The sequence below is a fragment of the Rhodofomes roseus genome (genome assembly GCF_022264815.1).
Source record: "Rhodofomes roseus strain CIRM-BRFM 1785 chromosome Unknown C8Q71scaffold_20, whole genome shotgun sequence".
NCBI lineage: Eukaryota > Fungi > Basidiomycota > Agaricomycetes > Polyporales > Fomitopsidaceae > Rhodofomes > Rhodofomes roseus.
Window position 1 is genome coordinate 346,388 of NW_025952976.1, and position 25,225 is coordinate 371,612.

The 25,225-nt window shown below is 56.0% G+C and overlaps 12 protein-coding genes across 12 annotated transcripts; 6 read left to right on the forward strand and 6 right to left on the reverse strand.

The window, feature by feature from the left end:
* Positions 1-980: 980 nt before the first annotated feature.
* Positions 981-2,252, reverse strand: C8Q71DRAFT_245991 (uncharacterized protein). The gene is made up of 2 exons (XM_047917270.1): positions 1,499-2,252; positions 981-1,438 (listed from the first exon to the last, which is right to left on the reverse strand). Exons 1-2 carry the CDS (start codon positions 1,979-1,981, stop codon positions 1,214-1,216), a joined length of 708 nt encoding a protein of 235 aa, XP_047775727.1. The 5' UTR covers positions 1,982-2,252; the 3' UTR covers positions 981-1,213.
* A 970-nt stretch (positions 2,253-3,222) lies between these two features.
* C8Q71DRAFT_246000 (uncharacterized protein) lies at positions 3,223-4,091 on the reverse strand. The gene is made up of 2 exons (XM_047917271.1): positions 3,970-4,091; positions 3,223-3,917 (listed from the first exon to the last, which is right to left on the reverse strand). The coding sequence occupies exon 2, from the start codon at positions 3,899-3,901 to the stop codon at positions 3,320-3,322; it is 582 nt and encodes a 193-aa protein (XP_047775728.1). The 5' UTR covers positions 3,902-3,917; positions 3,970-4,091; the 3' UTR covers positions 3,223-3,319.
* A 485-nt stretch (positions 4,092-4,576) lies between these two features.
* Positions 4,577-5,713, forward strand: C8Q71DRAFT_246055 (kinase-like domain-containing protein). The gene is made up of 3 exons (XM_047917274.1): positions 4,577-5,339; positions 5,399-5,480; positions 5,546-5,713. Exon 1 carries the CDS (start codon positions 4,667-4,669, stop codon positions 5,306-5,308), a length of 642 nt encoding a protein of 213 aa, XP_047775729.1. The 5' UTR covers positions 4,577-4,666; the 3' UTR covers positions 5,309-5,339; positions 5,399-5,480; positions 5,546-5,713.
* A 90-nt stretch (positions 5,714-5,803) lies between these two features.
* On the forward strand, positions 5,804-7,048 carry C8Q71DRAFT_246042 (kinase-like domain-containing protein). The gene is made up of 3 exons (XM_047917273.1): positions 5,804-6,163; positions 6,218-6,962; positions 7,043-7,048. Exons 1-2 carry the CDS (start codon positions 5,938-5,940, stop codon positions 6,937-6,939), a joined length of 948 nt encoding a protein of 315 aa, XP_047775730.1. The 5' UTR covers positions 5,804-5,937; the 3' UTR covers positions 6,940-6,962; positions 7,043-7,048.
* Positions 7,008-7,889, reverse strand: C8Q71DRAFT_246038 (uncharacterized protein). Its single transcript, XM_047917272.1, has 3 exons — positions 7,737-7,889; positions 7,622-7,691; positions 7,008-7,567 (listed from the first exon to the last, which is right to left on the reverse strand). Exon 3 carries the CDS (start codon positions 7,563-7,565, stop codon positions 7,077-7,079), a length of 489 nt encoding a protein of 162 aa, XP_047775731.1. The 5' UTR covers positions 7,566-7,567; positions 7,622-7,691; positions 7,737-7,889; the 3' UTR covers positions 7,008-7,076.
* Positions 7,890-8,821: 932 nt separating this feature from the next.
* Positions 8,822-9,282, forward strand: C8Q71DRAFT_860732 (DASH complex subunit Dad3-domain-containing protein; the record flags this gene model as incomplete). The annotated part of the gene is made up of 3 exons (XM_047927822.1): positions 8,822-8,947; positions 9,029-9,127; positions 9,187-9,282. The coding sequence occupies 3 exons, from the start codon at positions 8,822-8,824 to the stop codon at positions 9,280-9,282; spliced, it is 321 nt and encodes a 106-aa protein (XP_047775732.1).
* An 89-nt stretch (positions 9,283-9,371) lies between these two features.
* C8Q71DRAFT_726073 (actin-like protein ARPC3) lies at positions 9,372-10,880 on the reverse strand (the record flags this gene model as incomplete). The annotated part of the gene is made up of 6 exons (XM_047921741.1): positions 9,372-9,907; positions 9,963-10,090; positions 10,137-10,319; positions 10,370-10,590; positions 10,657-10,742; positions 10,802-10,880. 6 exons carry the CDS (start codon positions 10,878-10,880, stop codon positions 9,372-9,374), a joined length of 1,233 nt encoding a protein of 410 aa, XP_047775733.1.
* A 2,132-nt stretch (positions 10,881-13,012) lies between these two features.
* Positions 13,013-14,100, forward strand: C8Q71DRAFT_246141 (uncharacterized protein). The gene has a single exon (XM_047917275.1). The coding sequence runs from the start codon at positions 13,150-13,152 to the stop codon at positions 14,059-14,061; it is 912 nt and encodes a 303-aa protein (XP_047775734.1). The 5' UTR covers positions 13,013-13,149; the 3' UTR covers positions 14,062-14,100.
* A 486-nt stretch (positions 14,101-14,586) lies between these two features.
* On the forward strand, positions 14,587-16,322 carry C8Q71DRAFT_246180 (uncharacterized protein). Its single transcript, XM_047917276.1, has 4 exons — positions 14,587-14,987; positions 15,049-15,212; positions 15,264-16,142; positions 16,197-16,322. Exons 1-3 carry the CDS (start codon positions 14,717-14,719, stop codon positions 15,987-15,989), a joined length of 1,161 nt encoding a protein of 386 aa, XP_047775735.1. The 5' UTR covers positions 14,587-14,716; the 3' UTR covers positions 15,990-16,142; positions 16,197-16,322.
* A 1,362-nt stretch (positions 16,323-17,684) lies between these two features.
* Positions 17,685-18,545, reverse strand: C8Q71DRAFT_713549 (cAMP dependent protein kinase; the record flags this gene model as incomplete). Its single annotated transcript, XM_047920919.1, has 2 exons — positions 17,685-18,002; positions 18,060-18,545. 2 exons carry the CDS (start codon positions 18,543-18,545, stop codon positions 17,685-17,687), a joined length of 804 nt encoding a protein of 267 aa, XP_047775736.1.
* Positions 18,546-19,925: 1,380 nt separating this feature from the next.
* C8Q71DRAFT_246204 (dynein regulator) lies at positions 19,926-21,835 on the reverse strand. Its single transcript, XM_047917277.1, has 8 exons — positions 21,705-21,835; positions 21,498-21,657; positions 21,141-21,441; positions 20,900-21,077; positions 20,754-20,850; positions 20,570-20,701; positions 20,413-20,517; positions 19,926-20,364 (listed from the first exon to the last, which is right to left on the reverse strand). The coding sequence occupies exons 1-8, from the start codon at positions 21,737-21,739 to the stop codon at positions 20,065-20,067; spliced, it is 1,308 nt and encodes a 435-aa protein (XP_047775737.1). The 5' UTR covers positions 21,740-21,835; the 3' UTR covers positions 19,926-20,064.
* A 37-nt stretch (positions 21,836-21,872) lies between these two features.
* On the forward strand, positions 21,873-25,166 carry C8Q71DRAFT_246316 (YTH-domain-containing protein). The gene is made up of 8 exons (XM_047917278.1): positions 21,873-22,269; positions 22,335-22,474; positions 22,531-23,736; positions 23,795-23,958; positions 24,026-24,062; positions 24,121-24,239; positions 24,295-24,433; positions 24,495-25,166. The coding sequence occupies exons 1-8, from the start codon at positions 21,987-21,989 to the stop codon at positions 24,879-24,881; spliced, it is 2,475 nt and encodes an 824-aa protein (XP_047775738.1). The 5' UTR covers positions 21,873-21,986; the 3' UTR covers positions 24,882-25,166.
* The last annotated feature ends 59 nt before the right edge of the window (positions 25,167-25,225 follow it).

Genomic DNA, 25,225 nt, shown 5'->3' on the forward strand with positions numbered 1-25,225 from the left:
GAATCGGTGGCATGGTTGATTCGCGACGCGTCGGCCGCGCATTGAACGTGAACACGATCACGTGATTCAGTGCAGTGCGCGCGCATTGTGCCACTGTCGCACTACTGGCATACTGCGCCATCTCCGACTCCTCGGGGGTGATACACAGCTGCTCAGCCTGCCAAAAAGACACCTTAGTACATGTTACTGAAATATTTTGCCATCGGAACATTGAGTATTGAGACTCGAGCTAATAAGCCCTCCCTCCCGGCCGGTCGGAGTCGGGGAAGTTAGCGGTGTCGCGACTCGCGACGTTACCCAGGAATTGACAAGATCACAACACTAGTCACGCAGCTCCATTTACGGAGACCAGGAGGCTACTTTGCCCCGTGGCGCCCTGTACATAACAGCAGAGCAAGACTCGCGATGGGCGAATATGGGGGTATGTTTAACGGCAATATGTACACACGACGTAGCACGAGAGATCGAAGCGTATGTTCTACGAATTCAGGCCTATATTCATCACATGGTTACTTCATCCCTGCCAAAGAGTTCGCCCCAGAGTGTCGTCGGTGCCGGCCTGAGGTCTGGCACAGAGGGGTCTCTCCAAACTGTGCCAGCGCGTTGGTCGGCGGGGAACCTAAGCGGAGGTAGACGTCCATGCATAGGAGGTGGTAGATTCAAGGCGCCACAGAGCTCAGGAAGCAGAGCCTTTTCGTCGAAGTACTGCCCGTTTATCGTCATCGGCGGGAACGACCGTCCAGGATAGGGAGCAATCGGAGGCGGGTAGCTAGGATAGTGTACCGGTTGCTGAAGCATGCCGTGTTGGAGAATGGTCCCAGAGCTAGTGAGCACCGCGGCGCGGCCGTCGGATTTGTCGCCCAGCTGATAGGAGCTTTCGTCGGTCGGTGTTACTAGAGGCGTGTACCCAGAAGACGAGCTTGAACTAGAACCATTCGAGAGCGAAGGCACAGTGAGGCGAGGCAGCGAGATATGACAGTGCATGCAGCTCAGTTGCGACTGGGCAGCCGATTGAGAGACATAGTAGCCGGTAGGCACAGTTCCGAGCGTAGGTGCCGATCTCACGTTCCGGTCCATGCTTTGAGTGAACGTGCCACCAGGAGCTGACGAAGGCCCATCGGCGTACATCTCCGGGGCGAGCTGGCCATTGAGTCTGCATACGCATTGTGACATAAGTGATTCGACATTGAAGGGCCATAACACTCCATTATACTCACGCAAGCCTTGATCTAGACCGCGTCATCCGCATAGGTCTTGTCATCGGCACAGGCACTGCTCCGTGGCTTTTTGTCCTCCGAGAGATATTGATCGTCTCCGGTAGAAGGCCTTCCTTCTGCAACTTCCTGAGCTGGAACCTTACGGCCTTGTGATCCAACACATAATCGCAATTAGCCCCCCGTTTGGTGCACCTTTCGCAGCTCGGTCGGGCCCCATTGCACTGATGACCGGTGTCGTCAGCCTACGACAACGAGACTAGCGTCGAGTAGTTGGCACTCACCTTAGTTTTCCTAATCCTGCATCTCTCGCATGCCTGTGGTGTGCGCTTTCCTTTCTCTATGCGCCTCCCGGGCCTTACGAGCGACGTAATTGAAGATCTAGACGGAAGCGGAGGTGGTACAAGGCGCTTGATTCGGTCCACGACGCTCTGTGCTTCGCTACCCAGAGTAGGCGTGAAGTCGGAACGGATCCTGTCTAACTGGCGAGGACTGGAGAGACCAGCGGAGGACGGCACAGCGTCCAACTCTGGGCGCGGTCCGGCATCGGCTGAGCGGGGACGTCCATTGGCCTCGTGGCAAGCATCGTCTGCGAGATTCTCTACAGAGAATGTGACTGGGCGCCTAGGCTGTGGAGCAACGATCTGCAGCAGTGAAGGACAGATTGTCCCGTCGACTACCTCAGAGGGCGCCGACGCAGACGGCGGCGACATAGAGGAGTTCGAAGAGGCCAGCTCGCCGAAGCAGACTGCAGTGGACGAAGTCATCGCGGATGTGATGCGGACGAAGATGAGGGCTGAAGCTAGGTGTATCGGCAGTTATCTGTTCAGTTCCCCTCGAGACATTCGAATCTCACCTGCCAGTGCTGTACCCGGTCAGAGGGGACCTCACTCACCATCGCCAGCTGAGACTCAAACGTACCTACGCATGGCTGGTTTCCTGAAGGCGCCCCCTCAGATCAGCCACTGTCCATATGGATAGAGTGGATTCCGCTGACGCCATATTGCAGCTGAGGATCTCAAGCAAGTCTTTGAGTACGTGGACGCCCGAGTCAAAGTTGAGTCACAGGGCCGACGTGGCGTGGCGATCGCCTGCAGATCTCAAATCTCAGATTGGCCGGTCGAAGATACCTGCAAGCTTGTCCTGGTCCACAACGGCCGTGCGCCCCGACTCGGATGAGACCAACATAAGGCCAGTCTCTGCGAAAGTGCGCGTGCCCTCTGACTTTAGTACACTGGGCGACGAGGCGACAAAGACAGATGTTGCTGCTCTGGACAGGCTTCTGCGCCATCGCATGAACCGCGCCGGAATCGCAGTGCCAACTTGAACTTGTCAGACGTACCGAGCCTAGTACTTGCCACTGTTTCGCGTCTTGCGTCATGGTGAGATATCGGTGCTGGTACGGCATAGTTCGAGGACAAGCCACTTACTCGATCAATCGCAGGCTCTATGGTAGTCATGCCTTGCTCTACCTGTCTCTTCGTGCCCATATACGGGCCGGCGAAGTCGATGCCCGCCTCGTCCGTTTCCACTCCGCCATCGCCGTCGCTGCTGCAGGGATCCCGTTGATTGGGGACAAATGAGCGTCTTTCAAATAGTCGAGGACGATCGCGTACCTCCGAACTCGAAGGACCACTGGCGCACTCAACACCGTACGGAGGGGATCAACACCCGCACTGCATTTCCAGAGCGTTTCGTGGGCTGTATCCACTTTCCCAATATTGCACTACCCGTCCAGACCGTCCGCCAGTTTCTCGCTGAGCAAATCGCAGAAACAGGGAGAGCGAGTCTGTTCCGGGATGGAACTGGGATTGCGCAACGTGGCTCCGCGGTACTCTTGCAAGGCTTGATCGACTCAGGATCTCTATGGCTGCGAAATGAGACATCTATTCGCAAAGATTGGCGTGTCTGATTAGACTGCAACAAGTTCATATCGACGGGTTCTCTGAAATTCATGTAGTCGAGTACAGTAGGGTCTGAGTTCTCCATCGTCATAATACGCTAATGCTTCGAGCCATGTTTATCCGTTCCGGTTACAAACCATTAAATACACTACTATACACATGCGAGTGACGGTGAATAACACAGCCTGAGCGATGACCGATTCATGCAAAATCAAGAACGTGAACCTCGTTGGGATCTGCCAAACGTAACCTATCTAGTTCGATCCCCAGCCTCTGTATCTTTGGATAAAAATGATTCATATCGAGCTCATACAATCCCGACTCCATCAGGCGTGCGAGGACGCGCATCAGCCACTGCGCGCAACTCCATGGCACGCCCCTCATAGTCTCGGTGTCGCCCTGCTCCGCTTCCTGCTCCTCGATGAACTCCTTCAGGTCGTTGTACGGAAGATCCGCGTCTGGGAGACGCACGGCTCCAACGCAGGCTTGCGGGCGAGAAGGTGACAAGAGGTCGACAGTTCTCCGATGTGCGAGGTGCCATGTGCGTTTGACAGTCACACTGTGTGGCAGAGACAGACTGTTGGAGTGTAGGCTCTTCGCGCTACTAGTACTGGAGACATCCGAGATCGAGGTGGTCGCGACGGTATCCACGATCTGGAAGAGATCGACACATGACCAGTTGGGTGGTCGGTGGGAGGAGAAGAGGGTAAGTGACCAATGAAATTTCCCTCTGGATGGATCCAGGGCTTCCAAGACTATGTGTATCGATGTTCGTTCGGCCATCTACAATAGCGACAGCCTATGTGTTCGGTCAATGAAGTACTGCACGAGAAATATAGGCGCACACATACCGGCAAGTGCTGATCGGTCTGACAGCGGGTAAGGACTGTCAAGAACTAGTAGAAAGGCTGGCACTGGCAGTTGGACGAGTCGCCGATGCCGGCGTATATCATCTTAGGCGTCACAGTTCCAATTGTGCCCCCAAACAAAGCAAAACACACGCCCACGAACTTGCCACATGGTCACGGCCCGTGATCAGCATTTCATTCAGACCGTCAGCATACATATCAAGCGGTAACGAAGAGACCTCGTACATACCGGCAGCGCGTGCGTGTAGCACCTTCGTGTCGATACCATACTCAAACTCTGGTAAACTTATAGATCTTGCTGTCTTCCGACCACATGCTCGAGCCGGACCTGCAACGATCATGGACACTGGTTGACGAACGACCGGAGGCGCCACCAAACCCCTACGGGTTTCGTGATCCTCGCAGTGTCCCAGGGAAACCCAGAGGTGTGGACATTCTCATCGTGGCGCGTCAGCGCGAGTTGGATCGTCCACTCTATGAGCGATGGATGCTACGCATCACAAATTGGACACGTCATGCTCTCCTCAGCGCGTTGCGAAACACTCGCGACTTCATGTGGCGACGTCGGTACCCTTGTTTCCATTCCATTGTACTGCACTGAAAACTTCAGACAGTTACCTTAGGCCGATGGCTCTGGATCAAAGAGGGTCATGGACAAGACACGATAGAAGTCGAAACGATGCGCATGGTCTCGTCTTGTACACGGATACCCGTTCCTCGTATTTGGACCCATTTCGTCTGGGATGAACGCCGCTATATCGTTATGAGCCGCGTCAGAGGTGTGGAGCTGTCGAGTGTATGGCGCACGGCAGGGACGCAGTTCAAGGAAGCTGTTGCTGCGCAACTAGCCAATCACTTCAAAGAGTTACGCACACTGCGTACTCCATATGGTTCGCGCATCTGTTCTATACTGGGAGGTCCAGTGCGAGACTTTCGTCTGCAATATCGGCATACCGGACCGTTCGAGGACGAAGACGACTTCAATCATCATGGGGCACGGTTCAACCATGATATTGAGTTTTTGCCCGCCGACATGCAAGAGCTTGTGGCAGCTGCACATTCTATCAAACACGACATTGTGTTCACGCACGGTGACCTCGCGCTTCGGAATATCATGGTCGACGGCGCCACAGTCACAGCGATCGTCGACTGGGAATGTGCCGGCTGGTTCCCGGAGCATTGGGAGTACTGCAAATCGATCTTTGCTGCAGAATGGGGGGAAGAACGAGACCCATGGCTGCGTCGTGCACTCCCTGTCTATTACCTCGAAGCGGAAGCCGACAGCATGCTTGTGCGACATCTTTGGAGACCCCTGGTGTAATTCTGCCCGAGACCAAACGGTATGTCGCGCGGTAAGTTAATCAGATGTAGTCACTGCGTATTTGTGCCTGATTATCCATGCGTTGCAAAGATAGTAGTACAGGCTTACAGCTGCCTTGAGTTCACATATTGGAGATGCCTGGATGAGAACATAACTTGAAGTCAGACCACAGGCAAGCAGTACTTACGACATGAGACAGAGTTATGAAGAACTGAAGTTTCTGACTTGGAAGACCAGGGACTCGGACGACTCCTCGTCAGCGTGCCACTCCGAGTCGGCCACCGTGACCGTTGTGCCAGCAATATCTCGTCGCTGGTTGAAGAGAGGGATTTGTAGTGACTAGTATGTAATAGTCTTTGTATGCACAGTGTTCAACCAGTTTCAGCTCCGGGCTACAGTCACGTCGATATGTGGATAGCTGCCGAGGCCTGTCTGAGCTGACCAATCAGTTAGTAACTCTGTGATGCTTATGCCAAGTAGAGCACAACAAGCACCCACAAACCTGCCACAGCGTCGGATAACTTGCCGCCAGTTGCCGCCATTGACTGCATCGGAAGTTTTTGACTCACCCTGACCTCGCGGCCTCCGGCTACTAGACCGCTCGGAGCTCTCGCCCTGCAATAACGCGTATGGTCAACCAATGCACCGTGGCCTCTGGCGTGCCGCCAAACCCGGACGGCTTTCGTGATCCCAGGAGTGTCCCCGGGCATCCCAGAGGAGATGATATCTTGTACGCGTGGCGTGATCGCGAGGCGAGACGTTCACGCCTTGAACGATGGGTACGACTCACCGCAAGTCGGTTGAGAGTCATTCTCCCCAGTGTTTTTCGGAAAGTGCGCGGTTACATATGGCGTCGTAAGCAACATTGCACTCAGTCAGATCGTCGGTCATACTTACTTGGACATCCAGTTACCATTGGTCGATGGCTTTGGATCAAACGTAGTCATGGAATCGATACGACAGAAGTCGAAACAATGCGGATGGTTGCGGCTTGCACACGTATGCCTGTCCCTCGCATTTGGACCCACTTCGTGTGGTGTGGTGCACGCTACATCATCATGGATCGTGCCCGAGGTGTCGAGCTATCTTCTGTCTGGTACGATGCCACGCCACTTTACAGGGAAGCAGTCTGTGCGCAGCTAGCCGACTACTTCCGCCACGCACGGAGTCTGCGCACTCCGTACGGTCCTCGCGTCTGCTCAATATCCGGCGGACCCGTGCGAGACTTCCGACTGCGCTTTGAACGAACAGGACCATTCGACAACGAGGATGACTTCAATCATCGCGGAGCGCGGTTTGGCTGCGACATTGAGTATCTCCCCGATGAATGCATGCCTAAAGTGGTCACCGACGCGCATTCGATGAAGCACCCGATCGTCTTCACTCATGGCGATCTATCTCCTCGTAACATCATGGTCGATGGTTCTAGGATCACAGCCATTCTTGACTGGGAATGTGCGGGATGGTTTCCGGCTCATTGGGAGTACTGCAAGTCTATCTTCGCGACGTTGTCATGGGATGACGACGATCGCGACTGGGTACCTTGGCTCCGTCGCATTCTCCCCGCATACGATGCGGAAGCACGAGCCGACAAGATGCTCGTGCGCGAACTGTTCGTACCGACGATTTGATGTTGATATGGGCTGGGCTCAGAGTAAGTTTCCGGTAGCCTTCAACGATTGTTTTTGCTGATCACGAATCTATCTGTATCGCATATCGACTATTGTACACTAGCAATGGTATGGTACGAAAGGAGGATATTCAATACCTAGGCGTAAACTACGGTGTGAAGCTGGTTCGCGTTCCTGTTGTGCATCTGCGACAGGTTATTGGCATGTATCAGGATCTTCGCACGGAAATGCCTGAGATCCACTCTGTATATCCCCGTTTCCATGAGCCGTTGTAGAACGCGGATAACCCACTGCGAGCATGACCACTCTTGCCCCACTGGCAGTTGAGTATCCCCCTGCTGTGGATCTTGCTCGGCGATCCAAGCAGTCATGTGCTGCGCGGAGATGGTGCAGTCAGGAAGCCTGACGCACCCTACGAAGGATGAGCTCTTGAGCAAATCCGTCGACATCTTGTGGGACTTTCTCCATGCGCCGATGCTTCGCGGCTGGCTAATGTCTTGGTTGGTGATCTGGAAGAGGGGACCATTGTTGACGGGGCCGTTGTAGGGAGTGACTACGAGAGCCCAGTGATAACGCCCGAGTCCTATCTGATACAGGGCAACGTAGAGTGATGATTGAGATGGCATGTCTATGTCGTTATCTGTCAGTGCACCTGACGATGGATGCCGATTAGCACCCTTACTTGCCACCCGAGAGGTACGACAATAGCTTGTTGTGGGCGAGAAGGCTCCGAACGGCAAACCGCTAGTGGACTGCGTCAGATGAGGAGGCGGACTATGAGAGAGGACAAGACTCACCGACAAGAGGACGGAGAAGAAAAGTAGCCCGGACAGGATGAGGTGGCCAAGCGCCGCCACACCATCTCTTATATGCAAAGCATGGTCCTCCAGCGCTGTTGTTGTAGAGCGGAGTACCGTGGATGCAATCCTTCGGTGAGGTACTGGCTTATGTGTCCTGTGTAAGCATCACTGCGAGCGCGAAGCCAGAAGCACATTCAAGGCCTAGGCACCAAGGACACTCTTTCCCTACACTGTCATGAGAGGTCGCATTGCCTTCAGAAGACCTCGAATGGTCACAGGTCTAAAAGATGTCAATCTATCTATCCGAGTTTCTGTCCACTTCATGGGTAGCAATACGAAGGAAACCCGACCTGACTTACCGACATACAGGGCCAGATGCGTGCAATGATCGATTTAAGGAGTACTTCCTCGGGCTGTTCAAGTTCATCACTCGTCCACGCCACTCAGTCCTGTGAATTTGCGAAGATGATAAGATCGTCTTCAGATAAACAAAAAATTTGAGACCGCTCCCTGCAAGGGCATGATGTAGATGGAAGTGTTGACTCACCTTCTGAATTCCAGGGCATAGATTGGTACCGAGGAATTCGTGGAATCACGACGAGCGTCCTGAAATCGGTGAACGGCACGAGGCCGATCTAGACTTGGGGATTCGGAAGTGACTACTCCGCAAGCACGCGCTGGGAGCATGTCAAGAAATATGTAGACGCATTACATGCTTACATGCAAGTTTCAGTTGCCCCGAGGCAGCAGAATTTGGGGAGTCGGGACGTCTGCTTCAAGGACTTCAACACACCCTAGGTCAAGCGAGCCGTAGGACCTAGCTTGACAGTGTGTCAGATAATCACCGGGCTAGAACGATACGCCACCATGCCTGCTGCTGGTAAGCAGCTCTTCGCGTTGATGAGTGACTCAGTGAGTCGAGGATCGCGAGAGCCGCGACGCCACTCGAGAGATCAGACGGCCCGGCGTTTGCCGCCATGCATTGTGGCGCACCTTGAGTGCGATCGCTCTGCGTCGACTCGGATTATTCTGAGAGTTTCTCCGTAAACTACACTGCACGGAGGCCCAGCTTGAGTACAAGGATGAACTACTCGATATCAGGGAACGAGATCTTCACGACGAATCCCTACGCGGACCACTCAAACCTCTCCGAGACGGAAGCAGAGGTCCTCTGGCAATACGCGAAGCTCTCCCAGAACATCAAGGAGGTACGTGCCAGTGACGCGTCCGGGTCGTGTCATACTGATTGACGGATCACACCTGCTTGTCGTGGTACCGGAAACGCGTAGCTCATCGTCGAGACGCGTAGACTGAGTGAAGCGCCGGACGAGTCCATGCTAAGGAGGTTGCGGGCGTTGGAGGTAAAGATGGGGTTGGTGCTAACGCTTGTAAGTGCCTCGATGTGTCTTTTTGTTATCCCGCTGACGTCTCCAAACTACTGCACTAGTTCAAGGCCTCCGTATGGGCCGTCATCAACGAGCAACCACTGGAGGAGTCACCATCTTTCACGGACACGACCATGAACGAACCACGAGAGCAATGAAGGCCTCGCCGCCCCACGTTTCGCATGGCTGCATGCACGATCGCTTCATTTCCATTATCCTTATTACTTGTACATCCTGTATCGATACCCTACTTCAGATGCGTACCCGCCAAGCGGCCCACGATGCCCGTCACGCCAATCGGCGACACCTGCGCGACGTCCCACACGACCAGCTTCCCATCCACGCCCGACGTGCTGACGCGCGCAACGTTCCCCGGAATGCCCTCGTACAGTCGCACGCTCGTGATCGTGTTCTGGTGCACCGTGAACAGCTCCGACTCAGCGGAAGGACCGGGCGAGCCAGGGCCGCTCGAGATACCGCGCGTGTCCGCGTTGCGGAAAGTGTTGAACGCAGCGCTGTTCAGGCGGCCCACAGGCGACGCGTTACCGAGGCCTGCGCGCGCTGCGCCGCCGCCGGTCTTGTTCGCGTTGGGGTCGTCGAGCGTGCCGGTGAGGTCCCAACCGCCTTCGCTACCCGAGAACACGAGCGGCTGGCAGTCGTGCCCAGCGGCGATGATGGAATTCTCGGTCGTCCAAGTTAGGGTGAGGAGAGGCAGACTGGAAAGCTTGATCGTGTATATGGCCGGTCCGCCGGGGTAGACAATGCTGATGGAGCTGTCATGGCCTGACGATCCGATGGTTAGGGCTGGGAGTGCTAAGAGGGTAGCGATACTACTTACTGGCAAAGGCTAGAACGTCTCCAGACGGAGAGAATCCGACAGCATGCACCCAGCCTCCCGCGTGACTGCTGTATTCGCCGCAGATAGTGTTGAATGGGAGCTTCTCTCCCCAAACAGTAGGGGCAGGCCTGCACCGATATGAAGACGGGAGTTAGAGCGATTCGAGTTACACACCTCTTGTCGACGTCCTTGATGTAAGCGGAGAATACGCGGGCCTTCATGTCAGCGCTGCCGGCCGCGAGCAGGACATTATTCGGGTGCCAGTCGACGGAGAGGACAGTCGACCTGATCGGCTTCTTGAGCAGTCTCGAGACCCACCAGTCGCCCTCGGGGTCGAATGAGCAGATCGCAATCGCGCTTCGCCCGCTCGTCAGACGACACCCATCACATTACAAGGATCCACTCACCGGGCACCGCTCGCGACGGCGAACTTGTCTTCGTTCGGGCTCCAACGGACATGTGTCGCAGCCCTGTTGATACGGAGTAACACCAACGTCGGCTTCCAGATCATACGGCCCGTCTGCGAGTCGGGGCTCTGCTGCCACACGTATGCGTTCCGGTCCTGGGCACAGGTAACGATACGGTTGGACTTGGGGGCCCAGTCGATGGAGGTGATCAGCTTGTCGTGCTACACGGCGCGTACCAAGGTAACATGAGTGAGATGGGGTATGGCTACGAAGATGCTGCAGCGTACCTCGGACAGCGTCTCTGTCTGCTTCCACTCATGTCCACGACGCTCCCAGATGGTCGCATCCTTCGAGTTCAAGCTCACAGCGACCTCTGCAAGCACCAATCAACCATCACATCTCGGCTTGTTCCCAACAAGGAGGACTACGTACCGGTGCGGTTAGCGTTGAAAGCATGGGAGCTGATAGCAGTCTGATTCTGGCCAAGAGAGTAGAGTTCTGGGGGTGCCATTGTTGCAGAGGACTGTCAGTCTACTACTGCACGGCCGCGAGGTGTGTGTAGGCGATGACGGTGTTGAGCACGATGCGATCGACCGCTGCAGTGAGTGCCAGCACCGGATCGGTTTGAATCGGTTCGTCCGATCGGTCTAGATCGATCGGCATGTGCTACGAGATCATCTGCACGGTGCGGCTGGTTGAACTCGTCAACAATCATGCTGCGCTTTCTCACTCCGAGTCAGCTATAGTTGGGAACCCTCTATTCCACGTTTTCAAAGGCTGAAGATTCGCTTTATTCGTCCCCACGGATTGTGTCATTCGGGAGGCATCGCTACGATGCATGCACCAGTAAAGCCCTCGTCACACTACACTGCAATATCCCGCGAACATATTCCGCTGACCTGTACGCGAAATAATTCTATGACACGCTAAATCTAGGGACTGACAACGGCTGTACAGGTGCAGCAGTTATGAGCAAGTGGGCCAACATGCTTGGTACACGGTACCTGGCGAAACGACCAGGCTCTCTGTGCGAGGCACAGCGACCACGACCCTGCAATGACAAATACAGCTAGAGAATCGACGAGATTTTCCGACCGACAAGACGCGTTACTAATTGCAGCAAGGTTCATCATTCGCTTATGCTCGTAGAATGCGCATACAACGGCTGAACGTCGCTCTCCGTGTCCGATCCACCCATGATCATGCTTGCACCAGCTATTAGGCGAATCCACCCCCTCTCCCATTGGCGGTATGTACCACTGGGAACACTAGTCCCTCGCTTACGTCCATGAAATGCAGAGCAAACACACACAACGGTAATGGCGTTCTCCCGTGGCCGTTCCGTGGTTCTAACTCGCCCGCGGACATGATTCCCCACTCCACAGGTTTGCACATGGCTGCTGGTCGCCGTGGCCCGGATGCTCCCCAACGTCGTTGACAATAACACTTCGCGTTTCACTTGTCAGTGCGTGAATGCTCTTGCAGACGCCTCGAGCGACGCCTCGCCGGCGCAAATGAGCTCAGAAGTTCTCCATTCCCCGATAGCGAGCACTTGGAGCTTCAAGCTTCACTGCCAACATTTTGGGCTTAGCCTCGGCGTTGTGAACCTGCGGACGGCTCCATTTCTAAGGACGCGCGCGTGGCTGCAAAGGCTGAAGTGTCGGCTACTCGATTGTGGGTTCAGCCGGTACGTGGACTAGCAATTAAGGTTTACATAGCTTCCATCGTCCGGGCAGTGAGTGGTGCCTCAACGCTGTGCACAGCGGCACTCGCAGCCAATTCGCCGAGAGAACTGGGATCCGTTCCGCGGCCCTGCTGACGCCCTCAGAATCACCAAGCTCAATGACGCGTCCCCCCAAATTGAATCCGAGGTACGCGGTATCATCCTCTTTCCAACCACATCCTGGGCGCGCCATAACGTAACGTTATTACTCAGATACACGCTGCACGGGACACAACGGATGAGTCTATCCTTTGTCTAGCCCGGCGATAGGCTATGATAATCTACACGTTCCGCGCCCTATGCTGCCTGCAGTAGCTCAATTCATGATTTCGGGCCCGCGTGTCGTCGGCCATCACTGTGGACCCACAAGCGTCCTCGACCCGCCTCGTGTTGCGCGGGTGTCAATTCCGGCCGCCACGCCCCCGATGATGGCCCATGCACTTCTGTTTATTTCGGCCGGAAATCGCGTGGAATGAGCTGCGCGGAGATCCGCAGTCTTGGTGCGGACGAATGACAGCGATAATGGCAGCTGACAATCACGCCGGTGAACTTCCGGAGACACTGCGGCGTAGTCATTGAACGAGCCACGCAGATCGTACTCGGACTGCCCTGACCACACATACGTGCATTTGGTATGTTGCAATCCGGGCCAGGGAGGATCGCTTCTAAGCTCCAAGGTGTTGGCGTTTCGTGCGAGAGTGGTATGATACAATGTCTCGCTGTGAACGTTCTCAGCGTAATCAGCCAAGGCGCGGGCTTCAGTGACCCTGCCAGACCACACATCGACAGTTGGACGCGCAGAAGCGGACGGAAAAGGCAGGGAACGATGGAACGATGGCTCGCGCTCGGCCTCGTGCTGAATGTTATCACCTCCACGACCGCAATCGCTCCCAGCGTAGTCTGTTCTCGGTGAGGTTGTACGTCAGATTGCTGCCTTGCTGCAATGTCTTCAACCTCCGCCAGACGAGATGCTACCCAATCACTCACGCTTGGCTGGCTGGTTCTCACCTTGAGGTTACCGCTTTCAGACGAGTCGTCCTAGAGCGCGATCGCGTGCATGATTGCAAATGCCAACGGATGCGCATTAACCCCTTTCAAAGACCGCATGCTACCAACATCGAACGTCCGCGACCACAGCCTTGATTTTCTGGTTTTCTACACCGCACAGAATGATTATCCAGATGGTCCCAAGGATGATCCCACGCACGGAAGACAAGAACTCCGTCCGTGGCCTGCCTCCCACAAGGACTGCAACCCACCGGGGCAACTGCGTCATTTACTCACGCACCGAGGCATGGTAGCAGTTCTTCTCTCCGTATGGCAACCTCTACCGTTCTCGGGACTCTCTTCTCGAGGGTCTTGCAACGCCGATATGAAGGGCCCTCTGAATGCTGCGCTGCATCCTCCTTGTACGTCAGTGCGATCTGATTCCGGCCGTGCAGGTCCGCGCGTTCGGATACGCTCTATTTGCAAGGCAGCAACCCGTGCATCGCCTCGAAAGGCAGGCTCAAAAACCGGCGCTGATTACGCCACACGCCGCAGCTTCTGTGGACGAGCGCACCTGCCATCCCTGGCGCGAAGCTGGCGCATGGGCACCGTGGGTAGTGGCGAAGTACCGCGATTCGGAGCACAGTGCAAGGGTCAATGTATTAGGTTCCGTCAAAGAACGCTGTTCCCGCTTATCGACATCAGGCTTCGCGAGCACGGGTCAGTGGTGGCGGAGGATTGCTCCTCTGAGGTGTGGCAGATCGCTGGAGGAACGATGGGATGTCTTGTACGACCCAATCAGTCGGATCCGCTTCGGAAGGCTGTCTTCGCAGGATGCCGGACCCCGCCTGCCTGGACGGGCCCATCATTGTGCGAACGCGGTGTGCACGCCCGAGCACGGCTGTTGCAGATCGAGTCAGGCCAACGCTGCGGGTGCGTTCGCCTTGCTTGGATAACCGAGGAAATCGGGATCAGAACGTAGAGGAAATGAACGAGAAATGAAATGTTTGAGCATTGGGTGCCCGGGCGCAGCGCGGTAAAGACCGCGGGAGGGGTGGCTTATTGTGCAGGCGTCGATGCGGCAGAACGTTGGGCGGGGTTGACGTAAAGGGGGATGGGAGATGGGATCGAGGGGGAAGCACGCTGCAGGCACGAGGATCTCAGACAGGACATGGAGAACAATAAGGTCGTCGGCAGGGAACGCCCAGGACATCTCTTCCCCTTTCCGCGCGCGTCTGTCGGCTCGCGCGCACCGCGGCTGCACCTGCCACAGACTTCAGATGGCCCGCATCTCTGATTATTTCCTGCGAGGCCGTACCCTCGTCGTCTGGTAGTCCGTTGCCTCTTGCGTCGCCTGTTGCTACATCTACGCCGTAGTTATATATCCCCTTTATTGTCCGCGCAAGCCGCCTTCGCTCTCTCCTTCCTTCGCCCCCTGGACCCGGACGCGCCGTCGGCGTCCGTCTGCGCCCCATACCATTCTTGCACACCCCGCTGTGCCACAGACCACACGACGTCTCGTTCTGGTCAATTGTCTTTAGTCTGCCTCACCTCCGGTGCGAGGCTGCCATATCAGGTGCTCCATATTAGGCCCAGCGCGCTGCCTCCTGCACAGGCTATCCGAACACAATTGGCCTATGTCTCCGGTAGACAATAACCTTTGCCTTGATGCTAAAAGACAGGGCTATCTCTCCAGCTTCACGTCACCGAGGCCTCGCTCAAGCGTAGGGCCTCCCTTTGACCCTTCCATCCGAGCGCCCCGACGGACAATGCACGGTGTCGCCTTCGTCCCTCGTCCATTCCCTCCACCAGCCCTCGCCGACGTCCCTATTGAGTATATTATTGCACAACTTCGCCAGCTCGCTCCTCATTACTGGAGAAAGCCCGAAACTTCTGACTGCACCATCGGTACGCGTCCCTGAACATCGCACCACGCCGTGCACTATTGTCTCACCTCATTGTCTTGCAGTCGTTCCCTTGGATACCAAAACTCAAGCAGCCTCCTCTCCAACTCCCGGAGATGCTGCCGAGGATACTTGTTCGCCACCCAATGACGTGCCTAGCCTCTTAGGCTTCTCGCGACAACAAGAGGAGGAGCCCGCTCCTCGTCCCGGCCCTCGAATGGTCATGCAGGTATGGTATTGTTGCTCAACAAAGACCATGCACTGATACCATACCCTACAGTTACACATGGACTACCTATGCGCACACTCGTCGCTGATCCGGGGGTTCATGAGTGGTGCATCGCCGTTCGAGCTGATGGAGACCACCGCCAGTTCCGCGCTGCCACTCCAGCCCCGGGCCCCGACTCCCGGCCTCACAGACTCGCGCCGCTCCTCTCTGAGCCTGCCCGCCCCGCAGTTCCCATGGATGCTCCCGTCTCCGCCCACGCACCCCTCCGTCTACCTGCCCGTGCCTGACCCGGCGTCGTTCCGCCTGCTGGTGCACTACATCTACTTCGGCTCCACGTCCTTCATCGAGGACGCGCTGGACGATGGCACCCTCAGCTGGGAGGGCCTCGCGCGCAATGTCGAGTACCTCGGCATGGGCGCCGAGATTAAGGTCTTCCTCGGTCGGTGGTACGGGCGCTGGCGGCGCAGACACGGGCCCGACGGGTACGGTTCGGACTCTGACTCGGACGTCGACTTGATCCGCGAGCGCGAGTACGACAGCGACACGGACCAGGAGCTTGAGCTGCCGCCCAAGGACATGTCCGCTGCCACGTCTCCGACCGTCTTCGATCCGGACGACGAATACCGCAAGGTGGATGACGACGAGATCATGAAGTCGTCTGAGCCCTCGCGCGGCCGCAAACGCACCCCGCGCCGCTTGGTGCACTCGTGGTCTGAGCCCGGACTAGACTCCTCGGTCAAGGAGCAGCTGCGCACTGTTCGCTGCCGCAGCAAGTGATCGCTCCGCCTCTGCTCTTCCCCATTTGCGCTGTCGCCTGGATCCGGCGCTTCCCTGCTACGATTCGATCATCCCTTCGTCATTCGCCTTCGAACCGTGCGCGTTCATGTAACCTTATCTTAATTGCTGTCCACAGGCACGCCGACCTCCTTCGTAAGTCCGCTCCTACTTCCACTCTCTGCGTCTGAGCTGAACGCATCCATGAAGGACCTTCTCCCTACCGTTGTCATTGCTTTCGCGGCGACCCCGCTGACAGACGACCACTTGACGAACCTAGACCCTCCTTTGCACCGACGCTCCCATTCACTCTCCTTTCCGGGTGTCCCGCCACCCGCCACCCCTGCCACCTAATAGTACCCGTAATACCGAGCACCGAGGCGCCAGGCTCTCTCGCCCTGTAATGCGGCGCCCCGACCTCGTAGTGGAGCGCACCCCGCGCTCGCCACGCGTGTGCGATAGTATATTGCAACTGTAGGTAAGTACGTCGTAGGTGCATCCGCAGCCAGAAGAGAACCCCGTCGCTCGTTACACCGAACTGAAGTGAAAGCCCAATGTACGATTATCCTGTGCCAGTGTCTGTATGTGTCTTCATACTGTATCTCGGAGATATCGATGTCGGATACCCTGGGCTTAGGCCGTTCGAACGAGCTCTTCTTCCCTCCCTCCTGTGGTGCTTCTAGTAGCAAGCTGGGACGGGGTGATGCGCGCAGTCTTCGTGATGCCGGCCGCGGGAGCGTCGGTATCGTACCGCGTGTCTCGTTCAGGAGCTACCGTCGGCAGCAACTTCGTCTGGACTGGGCCCGGCGCCGAAGACAATTGAACTGGGAAACGAGCGTGTGGGTTTGCAGCTCCGCGACGGTCGGCTTAATTGAAATCTCAAGCCTCTTTATTGTCTTGTATCGGCGTCGGCAATCACTCGATGCAGGTGAGCGGGCCTGCATCATTGCGCATTGACCCAGATCGACCCCTCTCTCACCAGGGGTGCTTCTCTGGAGCATCTATGCAGCGGTTGACATCTGTCGAAGTGAGGTACCGCGCGATCGCCCGAATAAACATTAGAGCCGCTCTAATTAATGGACGGTGTGCCCAGCATCAAGTTAGCCCTTCATAGGGCGATCCAACGATCGTGCCCATGGACGCTAATCAATTGTTGACCGCCCGGCGATCGCGAAGACTCAAGTACTCAAGACTACTCTTGACCATCTGCGGTTAAGTCCAGCGGATATGTCGCGAACTCTGCACACCTATCTCAACCCAACCCAGAGGTCGCGTTAGGGGTTGAGCCAGGCGACAAGGCTTCCAACACTAAGAGGGGCACCAGAAGCAGAATGGTATATTGAAAGGACACGGGTATAAGCACTGGGCTACCAAGGAAACAAACTAACGCTACAGAGGGACAATTAGTCGAGGGGTCCAGTCACGGACCGTATGGGAATGAGGAGCGCGGCAGTGAGGTCGCACAACGCGAACGAAGAGGGCCCGCGTGCAAAGTCGCCCGAAGACACCAGGTATACAGAAGTCCGTGTGCGATCATTCCTCGTGGATCTTGTTCCACAAGTTGTACTTGAGCTCGATGGGCCACTTGTACTCAGCCCCGATACCGGGTATCTTTTGGTCCTCGCCCAGACTGTGCTTCTGCACTTGTTGCAAGAGGTCGGGGTACCTGTCCGGGACAAATGGAGGCTAGCAGAGCGCTCAGTTTATGCATGGAGTTGAGACGTGGGGCATGCTGCTTACAATGACCAATCTATGATTCATCCTAATCCAGTCGACCTTCCCGTGCATGAAGGGATGTATTCGGACTTCGTCGTTCCGAGCCAGCTTGTCCCCCGGCGCCTTCACGGCGATCGTGCCGTACCGCGACGCGACATCGCGCATGAGCATCATATTGACGAGGTCCTTTAGCTCGGGGTCGATGTAGAGGTCTTGGAACTCATCGCGTTCCCAGAATTCGCCGGGCTTCGAGCACATGATCCTCTTGTATAACAGCTCCTCGGATGGCTCATTGAAAGGCTGGCAAATGCACATGTTAGAACAACGCTCGACTCGAACTGCATTGACAAGACTCACCCAATCCAAGGTAACCATCTGAAACAGGATCACCGCTGCCGCCCACCAGTCTCCCGCCATACGGAGGATCGGAGGGACTACCCTCGTGTCATACGTCTCACCGTAGAACTCCGGCGCCGTGTATGGGTACGTCCCTACGTTCTTCCAGTTGTTCCCATCCGTTATATGCGCGGACACGCCGAAGTCGCCGATCATGAGGTATCCGTCCGCGCCCATGAGGATGTTCTGCGGCTTGAGGTCGCGGTGTATGACCCCATGAGTGTGCAGGAACTCAAGCGCGAGAGTGAGGTTGGCGAAGTAGAAGCGGGCGTCCTCGCTGCGCAATGGGCCATGCTTCGTCAGGAATGCGTCGAACGATTGGCAAGGCGCGAGCTCCATCAGCAGGTAGTAATTCCGGTGGTCGTGGAACGTGTCGACCAGGCCAGACACAAATGGATGCCACGGCAGCCCCGTGAGCGCTTCTCTCTCTGCGTCCCTTATCTGCATAGTCTCCCTGATTGCTTGCAGCTGCTCCTCATCCGTTGCGTAATTCTTCATCCATTGATTCTACGTCTCAGGTCAGCGTGGCGCTCTAGACGTACTAGGAGGATGAGCTTCCTACCATCTCAGTCTCTCTCGTTTGCGTCGCGGTGATGGCCTTGAGCGCAAACTGCGCGCCGATGCGATCAAGTTTGTGCTTCCTTGAAGCCTTCCGCATGACGCGGACCGTAGACACGAAGCCGAAGCTACCGTCGCCTGAAGTCGTCTTAGTGCCACATAGTAGTAGACGTCCGACAAGAAGTGCAACGTACCCAGCATGCTCACGTACTCTAGGTCGCCCAACCTGAGAGGCGTCGGACGTTTCGACCCCTTAGCGGGAGGCGCGTACGGCTTCTTGCCATGAGCGCGTTCTGATTGCGACGAGGATGGCCGAGAGCCGGATGGTTGGGCACCGACGTTCGCGTTCTGAACGCCTGTTCGTTAGGCATCCTACGGCAGAGAATATTGTACTCACAAGAGTTGATTGTTGTGGCACAGTGGCACTGTTCGAACCTTTCGAGGTTCCAACGCCACTGCCGGCGGTCTCGCGTTGCTTCTGCACCTTGGTGCGCGACGTCTTCGTTCGGACAGCAGGCATTGTCGGTGTTTGAGAGAGTAAGTGGTGAAGGAGTTGTGGCGAGATGTTGGTGGTAGCAGGTTGAGGTTGGCCAGGGAATGTTCGAACGCGCTGCTTTTATGCTCTGCCAGTGCCACCAGTGGCCCAACAAGCGCCCAGTCAAGCGCCCGGTCAAAGCGCGTCTTTGTATTCTGTAAAAAGGTGAATTCGCCATGTTTATCAAATGAAAGCTACCGCCCAAAGAAATTATTCCCCGCCGTGTTCGATGGTATCTTCTCGTAATATTTGCATACCACCGACGCCAACTGCGCTCAGCCGAAGACCTAGAGGAAACTCGTCTGTGGCGGTCAGTATGGATGCAATCTCAGATCGAGGCCAAAGACGCCTGTGTGCCACAGCCTACCACAGCCCAGCACGGTGGCGACAATAAGACAATGCAGACCTATATCCGGGTCGCGCACACTGCCCAACGACCTGCTAGCTCGTTTGCACCGGCTATACGCCCTTAACGAACACAGAGGCAGGTGCGCAATCAAGAAGCAACCAGTGCGACAAGGCCATGTCAGGATATAGTTGCTGGGTATCACTGGGACCACAAAGTATAGACTTCCAGAGCAACAATGACTGCGAGGATATCAGTAATGAGTGCAATGATTTGGGAGATATACCGTGCGAGTAACGGAAATGACAGTGTACAATGCTAGTGCACCTAATGATATTAGTAGTCAGCATCTTATCGCACACTGGCACATCTAGGCGATACTCACCAGAGCGAGAAATGCAGAAAGAACAGAAACGATTACCGTATGTCTAACGTTAACGAAATCATACACGACGCAGTAGTTGATCACTGGCACACGTCCTCCAGCCCTAGCTCCGAGCAGCAGCCTCCATCCAAGCGATAATTTATCATGGCAGCCATATCTTGATCGTCTGGTCGACGCTCCCCGACGCGATGACGTTCACAAACTTCTCAGGCTCTGCCTTGGCATCTGCAGTGCCGTTGGCCTTCGCGCCATCGGGGCCTTGTGATTTGGATTGGGGACCCCACGCGAGGCAGGTCACGAAGTGACCGTGGGCTTGTACAGTCTTCATGCAACGCCCGGTCGTGAGCTCCCAGACGCGTATTGTGTAGTCATCAGATGCGGAGAGGAGGAACTTGCCCGTGGGATGGAAGACGAGTGCCCGCACCCAGTTATCGTGTCCCGCCTAGTAATGCGTAAGCGGACATCACGTCGCGATAGTCGCAGACTTTACCAAGGTCCGAATGAGTTGACCGCTCTGGCAGTCCCATATCTTGATCATCTTGTCTCTTGATCCAGTTGCCAGGTATGCGCCCGGCCGCTTCACTCTGTCTTTGTCCTGAGGCGATTCGTCAATTATAGCATAATGCATAATGCCACGGCCGACTTACTGGAAGACCGCCCAACTCACGGATCGCGGTATACGCGGCAGTAGGGGCGAATGCGACGACTTCTAAGACATGCTCGTGCCCGCGGAACTCCATCTTTGTCTCCCCGTTCAAGGGATCGCTTAGTCGCGCAGTCTATGATGATCAAGTATTAGTGTCGATGGCACATTTCGTGTACAATACATACATGATCATTGGAAGCACTGGCGAGCAATCGTCCGTCGTCTGAAGGTTGTACACACCGGACCCATTCAGAATGGCCGGTGATCGTACGGACCAGGTGTCTACATGCCTGTCAGCTGGGATACACGCATATTGTCAGTTCAGACTCACGTTGACGCGACATCGAATATCCTGATGGTCTTGTCTCGGCTCGCACTGACTATTTGTTGGTCGCCGGGCACGAAACGAACTGAGGATACGGTATGGTCGTGTCCGGAAAATGTCTTCGTGTTGCGCCATTCATTCTGTGCATCCCAGATCTTGATCAATAGGTCGGAAGAGCAGCTGACTGTAGGAAGAGTTGTCTTCAGTCATCCCCACCGCACGCAAAGGAACAATGCATCGGCCGTACCTAATAGATTGCCCTTACTGTCAAAGTCAACATCATTCACGGCACGCGTATGGCCCTTGAGCGTCCGTTCGAATTCTCCTGTTTCCCAATCCCAAATCTTGACTGTGCCATCTTCGCTTGCGGATGCGATGAGGTTGAACGTCGGATGAAAGGCTACCTTGAGGACTTGCCCCCGGTGCCCGGTCAGAACATAGGCTGCCGGTGCTCGCGGCACCCAGTCCGTCTGCATTTGTGCACGTTTCGCGGGAGAAAGGGAGAGTTCCTCTTGTATTTGAGCGTTTCGGTTCTCGAGGTCCATAATCTGAACAAAAGGCATGTAGCCAGCGTTGATGTGAGTGTTGCTGAACAATAACACACCTTCTTCTGAAGCCGGATCACACTCGTCCATTTCTTCTCCAACAATCCCGCATACTTGGCCTTTGGGTCCGGCGTGTATTCAATCCCTGTGTCCGCCTTGAGCGAGTTGAAAGCATCCGTAAAGTTGTTCGAGTGGAGGTATTCGAGTATTGCCTTGTGACTGCATCGATGAGTGCGGGTATGCCGAGGGTGAAACGGAGGACCTACAGCTCCTCCTTCTGGCGGTCGGAGAGAAGAGACATGGTGGCTTCTGGGATCGCGGCGGCGCGTCAAAGGAGGGGCAGCATCTACCAGCGGGCTGGACGGACGCGAGGAGCGGGCAGGACGCGACTGTCTCGCAACCACTTGCATCGAAATCACTGACTGCCCCGTATGGCTGGGAGACCACGGAGACCCGGGAGACCCCCGGACCGCGACCAGCCTGCGCGCGCATGGTCCATCTTTCCATCATCCCCTCGCCTTGGATTTTCTTCTCCCCAATCCAAGCGCATGTCTTCGCAGACGGGCCATACTATTTCTCCTCCGCCAGTCGCCGCGTCGAACGCAGCCTCTGGCGGCAGCGGCGTCCGCCGTCACCACACCATCTCGGCAGCATCGCGTTCGAACAGACCGACCTCCAAAATCGCCATCTCTGAACTCGAGGACCCGCAGACTGAGCAGATCTGGCATGACGATGAGCTTGTTGATCAGGACTGGGTTGGCGGCATTGGCGCGGTAGGCGAGAAGTCGTCGCTGCATAGGCAGGCGTCCTTGCCGACGCGGTATCATCGTGGTGAGTCAGTCCCGCGCACTATCACTCATGTCCTGGCGATTGACCACTATCTGTTCACGCATAAGTTCCATACGGCACACAGACTGGACGCCAGCCGGGCTCGCATACACCCAGAACCCTCAACAGTCTCTCCGCCATCGCTGGCCATGAGGGCGAAGAGGAGGAGTGGGAGAGGGAGATGCGCGGTTTGCGTGACGAAGAGGAGGTGCGCGTCATAGACTCTCCTTCCGTGCGCTATCTTCACATATCGCACTGACTTAGCACGGCCTCTCGGCCTCTGACCATGGTCATGTCGCGGATTCGTCGTCGTCCGGAGCCTCGCCTCTGTCTCCGCATTTCGGCAGCGGCGGTGGTATCTCTCATGGCCCGTCCCCTCCTCCGGGAGGTTCTGCCGGCGTGCGTCGGCACCAGAGCCTAAACTATCCCGCCACTACTCCTGGTGTCCGACACTTGACTTCTGGTCTCAAACGTGCTGGCACGATTCAGGCGGGTCCTATGAAGAGTCAAACAAAGGGTATCTCGTATTCTGGAGCTCAGAGCCCCAGTCCGACCAACGCTGAAGAGGAATACGACAACGATAGTACACATGCAGAGGAAGACTCGTATTTTGGGTTGCCTTCGCAGCAGGGTCAAGGCCAGTATCCTGGCAGCCCCATCGGCAGATCGTCGCCGTGGAACACCCCGGGCAACGACTGGCGTACTCCGGTTGGTGGCAACGGGACGTCACAGTATGGAAGTAATGGCGGCAACATGGGGATCGACGATGTGTCGCGTGCGCTCTCCGCGCTGGAGATCAACCAGCAGTATGGCGGTGCTTCTGGGGGTTTCCAGCAGGGTCAGTCCGTACACCCTCCTCGCTTCAATCCTGCTCACCCTCCGCCGTTGCAAGTCCCTGGCATGCGCGGGAACAACGGCGGGCCATCCCGCAAGCTCCAGCTTGTCACGGACTTGGATGCCCGCAATGCGCAGAGCTCGGTGCAGAGTGCTTCGGCGTATGTACCGCCTATCGGCCATGGGTTACCCGCGTCTTCCCAAACCGGCCAACCTCGTGAGCGCGAGGAACAGCAGCAGCCACAGCAGCAGCAGCAGCAACAACAACAACAGCAGCAGCATACTGGCCGTGAGCGCGCATTTACTGCTTCTGGCACCACTCCCTGGGACCAGAAGGAGCGCATGTTGGGGGGCCGAGCATCTAACCCCAGTCTCCACCACCTGTACCAGAAGAATGGCGGTGGTGATATCCCCAATGTCCCCTCCATCCCATCGCAGTATCTCAATCAAGGGCAAGCGCCGAGGATGGGCGTTGCGTCGCCGCCCCTTGGCAGCCAAGCCCACAGCCGTGGGCAGTCGCAAAGCGGCTCGCAGAGCGGCTCGTTGGAAGGCTTCGTCAGTTCTCCGATTGACGTCCCTACTTTGATTGCGACCAAGGGCTACAACCCCGTCGACTTCGATACACGGCCCTTATTCGTAAGTATCCGGCTGGTAGTCGTCGCTCAGCGAGTGTACTAATCAGTCTCTTGACTAGGCGCGGTACTTCGTCATCAAATCGTATACGGAAGATGACGTTCACAAGTCACTCAAGTATGAGATCTGGAGCTCCACCGATCCCGGAAACAAGAGGCTTGATAAGGCTTTCAAGGAAAATGCCGGGAGGGGTCCAATTTACCTGTTCTTTAGCGTGAACGCCAGGTAAGCTTTCCTACGGGTGCCTTGGCTTCTGGGTTCTCGAAAGGTGCTCACGTGCTTGCTTCCACAGTGGACACTTCTGCGGGATGGCGGAGATGCTCACGCCGGTAAGTCGTGGTTGTCGCTCTCATATTATTGGCCGCGGTATTCAAAGAATACCTCCAGGTGGACTACACACGAAGTAGCACCGTGTGGGCATCAGACAAATGGAAGGGTGTCTTCAAAGTTCGCTGGATCTTCGTCCGCGACATTCCTAATGCCAACCTAAGGCACATCCGTCTCAAGTAAGGAGTTTTCGGGACAAATGTCCATGACACGTACTCACTTTTCATCGTTCAGCAACACGCAGGAGCGCAAGCCGGTTACGAACTCGCGTGACACACAAGAGCTGCTCCCTGATGCAGGTCAGGAGATGCTGCGTATCTTCCACACCCATCCGGCGAGGACCAGCCTCCTGCAGGACTTCGCGTTCTACGAGGTACGCACCATGCCGGCTAACTGCGTATGACTCCGTACTAATTGTCGCATCGCGTGCTCAGCTCCAAGCTATGCAAAAGGTGCAGGCCGTTCAGGCTCAAGTCCAAGTTCAAGGTCTTCCCCAGGGCGCTTCATCGCCAACTCAAACTCCGATGCCGATGCAGTCGAACAACCAGTCGCAACTGTCCTCTCCCGGCGCCTCTGGCCAGCACCCCTTCGCGATGTCGAACCCGACCGCGCTCGCGTACGCCGCGCAGCATATGGGCATGCAGCAAATGAACATGAACATGATGGGCATGAACCCGCTGATGCAGATGCAGATGAATATGGGCAACATGGGCACGTTCGCGAACCCGCACGCGATGCAGAGTGTCATGCGCCATCCCAGCCCGGGGCCCATGCCCGTCGGCCAGAACTTCATGGGGCTCGGAGGCATGCCTGGGTTCTGAGGGCCGTGCTACTCGCAACGCAACAAGAATCTACGCCCTTTTTGAATATAGAAGAAACGAAACAATCCGACGCGATGCAGAAAGTCGGCCCCATTCCTTGCTCTCCGTCTATTTTCCCGCCTTCAACATATGATATCCATCCTCTGATCCGTGTCTGTTGTCTTTTGACCGCCATCTTGTATCACCAGAAGGTTCGGCACAGGTGCTTGCTCCCCATCTATTCTTCCGCAGCCTACGGTCATCATAATGCGTTGTTGATTCGCCTTCACGCAAACGTCATCGTTCGATGTTCCCCGCTCTTTTTATTCCCTCTCCTGATTCAAATTGCAACGTACAAATGGGAC

Excerpts from the sequence above, each read along its gene's own strand:
- C8Q71DRAFT_246038 (XM_047917272.1), bottom strand. The coding sequence starts at position 7,565 with ATGCCATCTCAATCATCACTCTACGTTGCCCTGTATCAGATAGGACTC.
- C8Q71DRAFT_246042 (XM_047917273.1), top strand. The coding sequence starts at position 5,938 with ATGGTCAACCAATGCACCGTGGCCTCTGGCGTGCCGCCAAACCCGGAC. Across the intron at positions 6,164-6,217 it reads GCGCGGTTACATATGGCGTC|TTACCATTGGTCGATGGCTT; the intron begins GTAAGCAACATT and ends TTGGACATCCAG.
- C8Q71DRAFT_246204 (XM_047917277.1), bottom strand. The coding sequence starts at position 21,739 with ATGTCTCTTCTCTCCGACCGCCAGAAGGAGGAGCT. Across the intron at positions 21,658-21,704 it reads GACCGCCAGAAGGAGGAGCT|TCACAAGGCAATACTCGAAT; the intron begins GTAGGTCCTCCG and ends TCATCGATGCAG. Across the intron at positions 20,518-20,569 it reads GTGAGTTGGGCGGTCTTCCA|GACAAAGACAGAGTGAAGCG; the intron begins GTAAGTCGGCCG and ends GAATCGCCTCAG.
- C8Q71DRAFT_245991 (XM_047917270.1), bottom strand. The coding sequence starts at position 1,981 with ATGACTTCGTCCACTGCAGTCTGCTTCGGCGAGCTGGCCTCTTCGAAC. Across the intron at positions 1,439-1,498 it reads GCAGGATTAGGAAAACTAAG|TGCAATGGGGCCCGACCGAG; the intron begins GTGAGTGCCAAC and ends ACCGGTCATCAG.
- C8Q71DRAFT_246180 (XM_047917276.1), top strand. The coding sequence starts at position 14,717 with ATGTCTCCGGTAGACAATAACCTTTGCCTTGATGCTAAAAGACAGGGC. Across the intron at positions 14,988-15,048 it reads AACTTCTGACTGCACCATCG|TCGTTCCCTTGGATACCAAA; the intron begins GTACGCGTCCCT and ends ATTGTCTTGCAG. Across the intron at positions 15,213-15,263 it reads GCCCTCGAATGGTCATGCAG|TTACACATGGACTACCTATG; the intron begins GTATGGTATTGT and ends CATACCCTACAG.
- C8Q71DRAFT_246141 (XM_047917275.1), top strand. The coding sequence starts at position 13,150 with ATGATTGCAAATGCCAACGGATGCGCATTAACCCCTTTCAAAGACCGC.
- C8Q71DRAFT_246055 (XM_047917274.1), top strand. The coding sequence starts at position 4,667 with ATGCGCATGGTCTCGTCTTGTACACGGATACCCGTTCCTCGTATTTGG.
- C8Q71DRAFT_246316 (XM_047917278.1), top strand. The coding sequence starts at position 21,987 with ATGTCTTCGCAGACGGGCCATACTATTTCTCCTCCGCCAGTCGCCGCG. Across the intron at positions 22,270-22,334 it reads GCCGACGCGGTATCATCGTG|TTCCATACGGCACACAGACT; the intron begins GTGAGTCAGTCC and ends TTCACGCATAAG. Across the intron at positions 22,475-22,530 it reads GTTTGCGTGACGAAGAGGAG|CACGGCCTCTCGGCCTCTGA; the intron begins GTGCGCGTCATA and ends GCACTGACTTAG.
- C8Q71DRAFT_246000 (XM_047917271.1), bottom strand. The coding sequence starts at position 3,901 with ATGGCCGAACGAACATCGATACACATAGTCTTGGAAGCCCTGGATCCA.